The sequence below is a fragment of the Colobus angolensis genome, unplaced genomic scaffold, assembly GCF_000951035.1.
Source record: "Colobus angolensis palliatus isolate OR3802 unplaced genomic scaffold, Cang.pa_1.0 Scaffold420, whole genome shotgun sequence".
Classification (NCBI taxonomy): Eukaryota; Metazoa; Chordata; class Mammalia; order Primates; family Cercopithecidae; genus Colobus; species Colobus angolensis.
The window spans coordinates 169984-180316 of NW_012117600.1; the positions used below are offsets into that span (position 1 = coordinate 169984).

General features: G+C 40.7%; 1 protein-coding gene across 1 annotated transcript in view; it reads right to left on the reverse strand.

The window, feature by feature from the left end:
- Positions 1-10333, reverse strand: part of INO80 (INO80 complex subunit) — a 122955-nt gene that overhangs the window by 69392 nt on the left and 43230 nt on the right. The window contains exons 15-21 of the mRNA XM_011956676.1: positions 9162-9246; positions 7782-7899; positions 6493-6578; positions 2810-2977; positions 2159-2292; positions 1087-1151; positions 291-384 (exon numbers count right to left, since the gene is read on the reverse strand). Coding sequence (XP_011812066.1) covers positions 291-384; positions 1087-1151; positions 2159-2292; positions 2810-2977; positions 6493-6578; positions 7782-7899; positions 9162-9246 — 750 coding nt within the window. The remainder of the gene's footprint in view (positions 1-290; positions 385-1086; positions 1152-2158; positions 2293-2809; positions 2978-6492; positions 6579-7781; positions 7900-9161; positions 9247-10333) is intronic.

A 10333-nucleotide genomic window follows, 5' to 3' on the forward strand; every position in this document is an offset into this window, starting at 1 on the left:
GCCACCTCGCCCGGCTAGTTTTTTGTATTTTTAGTAGAGACAGGGTTTCACCATGTTAGCCAGGATGGTCTCGATCTGCTGACCTCGTGATCCGCCCGTCTCGGCCTCCCAAAGTGCTGGGATTACAGGCTTGAGCCACCGCGCCCGGCCAAACTTTATCCTTAACAAAAGAAAATTAACGACAAGTTCCCTAAGATGATTTAATATTAAATATTTAATTCCACAGTATTCAATATCTACCCCATTTATTCCTAACTGCTCTCTTATCAAACAATAAGCAAACCTCTCACCTGGCCAAAAGTCCCTGAAGCATAAGGTTTGCCATTTCTGCCGGAGATATATCAATAAAGCGAAGGAAAGAGAAACAGCTTTCTTCATTAATACCTGAAATAGAAAAGACAATTTGAAACCCAACAGCAAACCAAGAGACGATGCTCAGTTAAAGCCTGCTCAACTGCTGAGTTCTGACTTAAGAACAAAACACTATTCTAAAAGGTTCTGATCTAGCCACTTTGGTGGAAGTTAGGGTGCCACACCTTTATACTACAATTACAGATAAGAGAGGCAGGCCTATGAGACAGGGCGTATATGGAACAGACTAGAGACGGCTCGTTACCTCTGGGATTTTTGGATGCTTGCCTAAATGGCTTCTCTTTGTCCAATGCCAGGAAAAAGATAAGGACAGGACAGAGGTGAAAGGTTCTGAACCTTGGCCTTAATATTTTGGACAATGTGCAAAGTTGAGTAGCTTCTTTTCCTTAGGCTAAGACGGATGGAAGTCTCATTAATGAGAGACTCCAGCACTGACTTTGTCAAGTTTCAAGGGCAAGAAATTCTTGAAAGGCAGGTATAAAATAAAGACGGAAAGTCAATAATACTATTTTCTACTTCTTCCTCTCATAGCTACAAATCACAGAGCCTATAAAGATAACTAATTTCCTTAATTAAATCTTACCAAGATTTTATAAATAAAGGCCTATCATATAGGCAAAACTAATACTCGTTCTAAATCAGTCTCTCAGCAAAACAAAGAGCATCCTGGTAAGACTCTGACAAACCTCCTTTCCCAAAGATCAAAACACCTACCTTTTCTATGAAAGAGAGACTGTTGGATATAGTCTGGTGCAAATGGAGAAAGAACCCTTAACCACCTGCAAAGTAAGTAAATAAAATAAAGCCAAACCCAAATGTAAATAATAGGAAGTTAACTAGACTAGAGGCTCCATATCAAGTAAAACCTTTTAGTTTTGGAACTGTTTTCACTTTTAAGAAGTTTCTTGTCATATTACCAAGCAAAAATCATAGCATACATGTCAAAAAGTACGAAGTATTTAATGACAGTGTAAGAAGATAATACAAGTTAAAAGTAGTCTCAATTTATTTCAGAGAATCACAATTCTAGTGCCCTAAGGCATTGTATACTATATTAAAAGCAATATAGCTCTGGCCTGTTTCCCCCCGCTCAAGTTAAATATTAACCTGGAGCTACAAATAACTCATAAAGTAAAATCCAAGAAATGTGTTTCAATTTCAGTTTCATTAAACTAAATATTGGTAATGAGTTTCTCTACAAAAGAGCTTTCTAAATCCATGGTTCTCAAATGTTGATATGCAGAAAAAACCGCTGGGAACTTGTTTAAAAATTCAGAAGCTGGGACCATACTAACTCACAGGTGTGGAATGGACCACACATCTACTTTCCAAATGGAACTGTCTCTAGTGTATCACCTTAACAACCACTTTAAACTTTATTAAATTTATCATTGCTGACTCTGAGAAAAAGGTAAATATGATTAACTTACAATACAATCAGTTCACCCACAAGTGCAATTCCAAATGTAAATTAAGCCATCACAAACCAATTTCAGCAACGGGGCATAGATATGCATGCTGGCTGCAAGTACATTATTTACAAATCCATGCACATTCCTGATTCAAAGAAGAACCAGAAGTGACTAGTGCCTTTAAGGCTACCTAGCTGAAGATTTAACAGTGCTCAAATTCCTTCCATAAGATCCCTCAACAAATAGTTGTTCACCCTTTACTTAAATGCCTCATTGTTGGAGAACTCATATACTCTCCATTATATTTTTCTGCTAAGCAATAAAACTGTAAATTATACAACACTAATAGTGAACAGATAGTAATACTTCCCTACCTGTCTCGTGAATGATTGAAGACCCTGATCTGTCCATGACGGTAGATAAACTTTGAAATGTGGTATGGCTTTAGGGAAATATGAAATGGAGACCAAGTTTCTTGTCGTTCAAATAACTCTGGGTGATTACACACCTAAAAGGAAGGGAAATGGTAAGACAATATTACCACATACAGACATCTTTACACGTAATGACAAGGGATCCCAAATCCCAAATGTTTACCTTTGGGAATGGATACTTTCCCATTTTCATCTCATTAACAGCCTTTGTTTATCTGACATCAAGGATAGACTGTTTTTCTTGAAATGGGTTATAAAGACAACTTCAAGGCCAGGCGCAGTGGCTTACCCAGCACTTCGAGAGGCCGAGGTGGGTGGATCACTTGAGGCCAAGAGTTTGAGACCAACATAGGGAAGCCTCATCTCTACTAAAAATACAAAAATTAGCCAGGCATGGTGGCAGGCTCCTATAGTTTCAGCAACTTGGGAGGCTGAGGCAGGAGAATCACCTGAACCTGGGAGCCAGAGGTTGCAGTGAGCCGAGATCGCACCATTGCACTCCAGCCTGGGCGACAGAGCTAGACGACTCTATCTCAAAAAACCCCAAAAAACAAAAAACAAAACTTCAAGGCAACTGACCTAAGCTCTTACCTTCCTAAACTGCATGACCAGATTCATGAGGCTGCTGGTGGTGTTCTGTGCTTGTTGGGTAGAGCCCATAGAAGACTGCAATAAATCCTCAATGGAAATTTTGTTCTTTAATGCCTGATATAACAGTTTCTGTCGGCTGGTCAGTTGGCAGTACATTAGAATCTCAATCTAAAAATCAATAAGAACATTTATATTTGGAAAAATAGTTTCTAAGAAAATTCAGCATCTGCTTCAAGTTGAAAACACACACAAACTATTATTATGATTGAGAATAAACATATGTGAACTCAGTATCTCTATAAACCTGTGAACGTGGACAATCATTCAGAAAACATGTATATTCCTCAGCCCTCTTTTCTTCATCACTCATTCCATTTGCTTTCCCTGGGCAATTTCTTCTACTTCTAACAGTGCCAACTAACAGTCATGACAGTAACACACAAAAATATATTCCCAAACACACCCAGGCCAGTACCTGCAACTACTAACTCTAAGAGTACCACTCAGTCTGCAGCAATTGCATACGTGATGTGTCAGAAAAACAGTTCTCTTTTCCACAATTTACTAAATTGGTTAACAGCATTACCATTCCATCAGTTGGGAAAGACAAACTTAACTTACTTCTGAACGCTCTCTGACACCCTGTGTTCTAGTATTTCCTAAATCCTTCAATTCAGCTTGGAAATCTACCACCCTTTCTAATCACACCCATTGCCTGCTGCTGGCCCTCATCTGATATAGTATAGCCTGATAATATTTTGTGGTCTTCTTGCCTCCAGTTTCTTCTGGTTGTGATATACATTCCACATACAGCTTATAAAGGAATTCAACGGCTAAAAAATCTTCAGTGTGCATTTCTGCCTATAGTAAAATGTTGAAACTTCTCATCTCGGCAACGAAAGCCGCCAATAATCAGGCTGGGTGCAGTGGCTCACACCTGTAATCCCAGCACTTTGGGAGGCTGAGGTGGGCAGATCACAGGTTAGGAGTTCAAGACCAGCCTGGCCAACACAGTGAAACTCCGTCTCTATTAAATACAAAAATTAGCCGGGTGTGGTAGCACGAGCCTGTAATCCTAGCTACCCAGGAGGCTGAGGCAGGAGAATCACTTGAACCCGGGAGGCAGAGGTTGCAGTGAGCCAAGACTGTACCATTGCACTCCAGCCTGGGCAAGAGAGCGAGACTCCATCTCCAAAAAAAAAAAAAAGTTCTCCCATAATCTAACCTATCTTACTGTCTGAGTTTCTCGTCATCATAACCTGCTCATATACCACTTATTCACTTAACCACAATTATCTGAAAGTTAGCCAACACAGGCTGCATATTTGAATGTTACTCTAGCTTTGCTCATGCTGCCCTTGTTGCCTAGCCCCCTACTCCCACCACATTTTCCTAGTAAATGCCAACTCATCATTTGAAACCTGGCTCACATGTCATCTTTGCTTTAATACCTTCTCTAAGTTTCCCTAACAAAACTATAATAAGATAGAAAACACTAAATGATGTTGAAGAAACACATACTATACACAGTTAAGCACCATACTAGATCTTCAGATCACCTCCCTATGTAGCACTAAACAATAATTATGAACTAGCTGGGTGCAGTGACTCACACCTGTAATCCCAGCACTTTGGGAGGCCAAGGCAGCAGAATCGCTTGAGCCAAGGAGTTCTGAGACCAGCCTGGGCAACACAGTGGAGACCCTGACTCTACAAAAATTAAAAAATAAAAAATCAGGGCCGGATGTGGTGGCTCATGCCTGTAATCCCAGCACTTCGGGAGGCCGAGGCGGGTGGATCATGAGGTCAAGAGATCAAGACCATCCTGGCCAACCAACATGGTGAAACACCATCTCTACTAAAAATACAAAAATTAGCTGGGCACAGTGGCACACACCTGTAGTCCCAGCTACTCGGGAGGCTGAGGCAGGAGAGTTGCTTGAACCAGGCAGACAGAGGTTGCAGTGAGCCGAGATCGCGCCACTGCACTCCAGCCTGGTTGACAGAGCAAGACTCAGTCTCAAAAAAATAATAAATAAATAAATAATTAGCCAGGCATGGTGGTGTGTACCTATAGTACCATCTACTAGGGAGGCTGAAAAGGTACAGTTCCACTCCTCTCTTTGAAGCATATATACATACAATCCCTGATTTTTTAAGTCCAGCACGGTGGCTCATGCTTATAGTCCTAGCACTCTGGGAGGTTGAGGTGGGAGGATTGCTGGAGTCCAGACTAGCCTGGGCAACATAGCAAGATCCTGTCTCTATGAAAAAATGAAAAATTAGCCAGGTGTGGTGGTGTACACCTGTAGACCCAGCTACTAGGGAGGCTGAGGTGGGAGGATTGCTTGAGCCAAGGAGGTCAAGGCTGAAGTGAGCCATGATTGCACCACTGCAGTCCACCATGGGTGACAGAGCGAGCCCTTGTCTTACAAAAAAAAAAATTACAAGGGGGAAAAAAGAAGGGAGGGATTAAAAGATACTAAGAGGTCGGGCACAGTAGCTCACACCTGTAATCCCAGCACTTTCAGAGGCCCAGGCAGGTGAATCCCTTGAACTCAGGAGTTTGAGACCAGCATGGGCAACATGGCAAAACTGATCACTACAAAAAAAAAAAAATACAAAAATTAGCCAGGTGTTGTGGCACACACCTATAGTCCCAGCTACCTGGGAGGCTGACAGGGGAGGATCACTGGAGCCCAGGTGGTCAAGGCAACAGTAAACCAAGATTGTGCCACTGCACTCCAGTGTGGGTGAAGGAGTAAGACCCTGCCTCAAAAGAAACAACAAACCAAATACTGAGAGACAGACTATCCAAATGCTATGTGCGGACCTTGCTTGTATCCTTATTCTGACAAATTCTTTTTTTTTTTTTTTTGAGATAAGAGTCTCGTTCTGTCGCACAGGCTGGAGTGCAGTGGCGTGATTTTGGCTCACTGCAAGCTCCGCCTCCTGGGTTCATGCCATTCTCCTGTCTCAGCCTCCTGAGAAGCTGAGACTACAAGCTCCTGCCGCCACGACCGGCTAATTTTTTTGTATTTTTAGCAGAGACAGGGTTTCACCATGTTAACCAGGATGGTCTCGATTTCCTGACCTCATGATCTGCCCGCCTCGGCCTCCCAAAGTGCTGGGATTACAAGCGTGAGCCACTGCACCTGGCTACAAAATTAATTATTTAAAGAAGAGAGACAGACACACAAAGACAACTGGAGATATCTGAACACTGACTAGATATGTGATGCTATCATGGAATTGGTCTTTTGAAATAGGTGTGATAATGGCATGCAGTTAGGCAGTATTTAAAAAAACGGAATCTTTTAGAAATACACATGAAAACACTTTATAAACAAATAATCATTTATAAAACATCCAGGATCTGCTTTTGAATAAGAGAGAGGTAGAGTTAATGATTATCGTAATGGAACAATGGGTCAAGGGGATTCATTAGCCTATCTTTCTACTTTTGTAATGTTTCAAATTCTCTAGTAAAAAGCATTAAAAGAAAAAGATAAAAAGATGTTATTTTCCTCAATTATTTGCCTCATTTTAAGTCCTCTTTGATCCATGCAAACCTCTTCCTTCAAGTAAACTTTCCAACGAAACATATACCAACAAATTTCTCCCCCTGGAATCTTAAGTTGGTACCTAATGATGCTTAAACACACGAGGTCTTCTTTACTCACCTTGTCAGATAATTCATTTTCCACATCTTTCTTGATTCTCCTCAGCATAAATGGCTTCAAAATCATGTGTAAGCGAGAAAGTTGATCTGAAATGCCAGGAGGCCACCAAATAATACATTATACTGATTTCACAAAAACAACAGAAACAAATACCACATTCATCTCTCACTGAACTCTTCAAAAATCCTTTGGCTCAATGATTCTCTAAAAGTAGACTGAAACTTTTTCCCAAGTAGAAAAGCAAGGAATTTTAACTTTCTGTACCATCTTGCTATAGTCAACAGGGTAAATGTATTAGGCTCTATTTTCATTAGAATTCATTTTTACGTTTTAGGGACATTTTACCAATAATAGGGTTATAAGTATAATAAAAATTACCTGGGACTGTCAGTGTTCCCCAAAAATTACCCTCCAAAAGATGTCAGCAAATTAACAACTTGTAGTGTAAAATCACATAAGGACTTTTCTAATAGTGAGCAAGCTCATGTTGTGTAATAAACACTCCAGAATGCTCTTAAAATCAGAGAGATATTATTCAACAAGATCAAAAGTATTGATAAGGCTAAAAATGCTCACAATGGAAACAAATTCTAATACATAGAGAAAAATAACAAAATGACCCTTCTAATATTTGCTGTTTTTATCATAGGAAAAAAGCATTGACCCATTACACAAACAATTAAATATGAATTTTTCTTTTGAGATGGAGTCTTGCTCTGTCACCCAGGCTGGAGTGCAATAATGTAATCTTGGCTCACTGCAACCTCCACCTCTCCCAGGTTCAAGCGACTCACCTATCTCAGCCTCCCGTGTAGCTAGGATTACAGGCACCTGCCATCATCATGCCTGGCTAATTTTTGTAGAGACAGGGTTTCGCCATGTTGGCCAGGCTGGTCTTGAACTCCTGACCTAAGGTGATCTGCCCACCTCAGCCTCCCAAAGTGCTGGGATTACTGGTGTGAGCCACCATGCCTGGCCAATATGAATTTTCCAAGATCTAAATGGGAAACGTGAATTCTGCAAGCTAAAATATAGTACTTTATGAATCAAGCCTGATCTGCCTTGATTAGACAAGACTATAGTAGTAATCATCTAAATTAATTCTTTTTTGACTGTTAAATACGTACAAAAAATGTAAGTATTTTATAAGCAAAATATGTGGTTTTGTTTCCCTGATTTGTCTATGTATACTGAAAGAAAAATTCTTCAAATAAAAGAAAATACGCAATTATGTGGTTGCCTATACTGATAGGTAGACAGAAAGAAAGCCAGTTCATAATAGTACTCACTCTCATCAATAGCGGATTTGTTTTCGGCATGGCTCTCAATGTCCTTGGAAAACCATTCATTAAATTCTTCATGTGAATCAAATAACGTTGGCATAATGAAATGCAGCAGAGCCCAAAGCTGTAAACAAAGACACAAATGAAATAGCTACAGAGCAACAAAATGACAGTGTGTAAGGATGTATTAGGGTAGACAGAGAGAGACAACTGCAGGTGTATTCGTGTGTAAGTGCCTAGATCCATGTCTATGTGTGAGTGAAAGACAGAGAATGAATGAATTCAACTACATGCTTGCCTCATCAACCAACCCTAATTTTATTAGGTGCTGTAGCAAAGTGTGATTATTTTTCAGTTAATTTCAAACTAAAAGTTTGAAAGTGCAAGTCATGCTCAGATTTTGCAATGGGATAGTTTTAACGATCTTCTTATAAAAATCTATCCCATAATTCAACACAACCTAAGGTATGATAACTTGCTACTAATAATCCTAAATTAGGGGTTAGAAAAACATGGCCTGTCTGGTCTACCACTATTTTAAACCAAGTTTTATTGAAACATAGCCATGGCCATTCACCTATATGTATTGTCTATGGCTACTATACTAAACAAGCAAAGTTGAGTAGCTGCAACCATGACTGTATAGCCTGCAAACTCTATAGAGTATGTACTATCTGCCAGTTTCTATGAAGTTTTCTTCTTTTTGGTTTTTTTTTTTGAGATGGAGTCTCACTCTGTTGCCCAGGCTGGAGTATGGTGGCATGATCTCGGCTCATTGCAACTTCGACCTGAGGATTCAAGCAATCATCCCAACTCAGCCTCCTAAGTAGCTGGGACTACAGGCATGCACCACTACGCTTGGCCAATTTTTTGATTTTTTTTTTTGGTAGAGTCGGGGTTTCCCCATGTTGCCCAGGCTGGTCTTGAACTGCTGGGTTCAAGGCATCCTCCCACTTTGACCTCCCAAGTTGTTAGGATTACAGACATGAGCCGCTGCACTCAGCCTCTATAAAGATTTCTGACCCTTATTCCAGATGATCAATTAACTCCCCCCAAAAATTTTAGCTCCCCTCTGTGTTAACAAATATTACATTTCAACTCTAGCAAAAACATGTCTCTGCATTAAATGTTTACATTTTCTAATGTGGTCAGTATTCCTTACGTAAATGCAAAAGAATACAGTAATTCATTGGCCTTATGCCAGAGAATAAGAAAACAGGAATGATGCCTATGCCTGAAAGATGAGTTGGGGCAAGTCTTTTATGTGGGGACTGTAATTTATACAAAGCAGTAGCACTGCAGGGGAATGGGTAAAGAATTCTATGCTCTGCTGGAATCCTTCTGTTTTATGAAGATATAAAACCTGGGACCTGGACTAGTGCCTACCTCTGCCATGGTGTTCTGAATTGGGGTCCCGGTTAGCAAAAGACGATTCCGACACTGGAACTGTAAGAGGATCTTCCAACGAACGCTGTTTAATAAAATAAGTTACAAATTCATGTTAGCAACAAATCATTCTTTAATTATCCTACTGAGACCCCATATTGACAAAATGCCTTCCAAAAAACTAACATTCAGAATCAAGTACTCCATCGTGTATTCAACTGAAAAACATTATTCAACAAAGCTGAAAACAGGAAACTTCCAAGGGAAATGACTCCTCTCTACTGAAAACATGGTATTTGGATTTAGAAAAAATAGCCTCAAATAGGCAGAGTTGGATCATTTCTGGCTTTATAACTCCTCCATTACCTTTAGTCAGTTTTGCTGATATAAGTCATCTAATTAGAAAATACATATCTGTAGTATAAAGTGTTAAAATTATTAATCTGTACACTTCCAGTATGAGTTTGGAGGGAGCAGTTATGAGGGGTGTTGTGTGAGAAGAAAACGTAAAATGAGTCTTCGCTGCTCCTGGCCAAAGGCATATGATCCTTCGAACAACTGCGGTATGCCAGGCATGGCGGCTCATATCTGTACTCCCAGCACTTTGGGAGGCTTGGGTCCAGAAGTTCAAGACCAACCTGTGCAGCATGGAGAAACCCCGTCTCTACTATAAATACAAAAAATCAGCTCAGCATGGTGGCACACACCTATAGTCCCAGCTCTGAGACTGAGATGAGAGGATCATTTGAGACAGGGAGGTCGAAGCTGCAGTGAGCCCCAACTGCGCCATTGTACCACTCCATCCTGGGAAACAGAGCAAGACCTTGTCTCCTGTCTCAAAAAAAAAGATTGCTGTAGGAAGTAATACCTTTCTGAGGATAGAAAGTTCCACAGAAGGGCGGGTACAGTGGCTCACGCCTGTAATCCCAGCACTTTGGGAGGCAGAGGCAGGTGGATAACCTGAGGTCAGGAGTTCAAGACCCAAAATGGCAAAACCCCGTCTCTACTAAAAATAACAAAATTAGCAGAGCATGGTGGCAAGCACTTGTAATCCCAGCTACTCAGGAGGCTGGGGCAGGAGAATTGTTTGAATCTGGGAGGTGGAGGTTGCAGTGAGCCGAGACTGCGCCACTGCACTTCAGCCTGGGCAACAAGAGCGAAACTATGTCTCA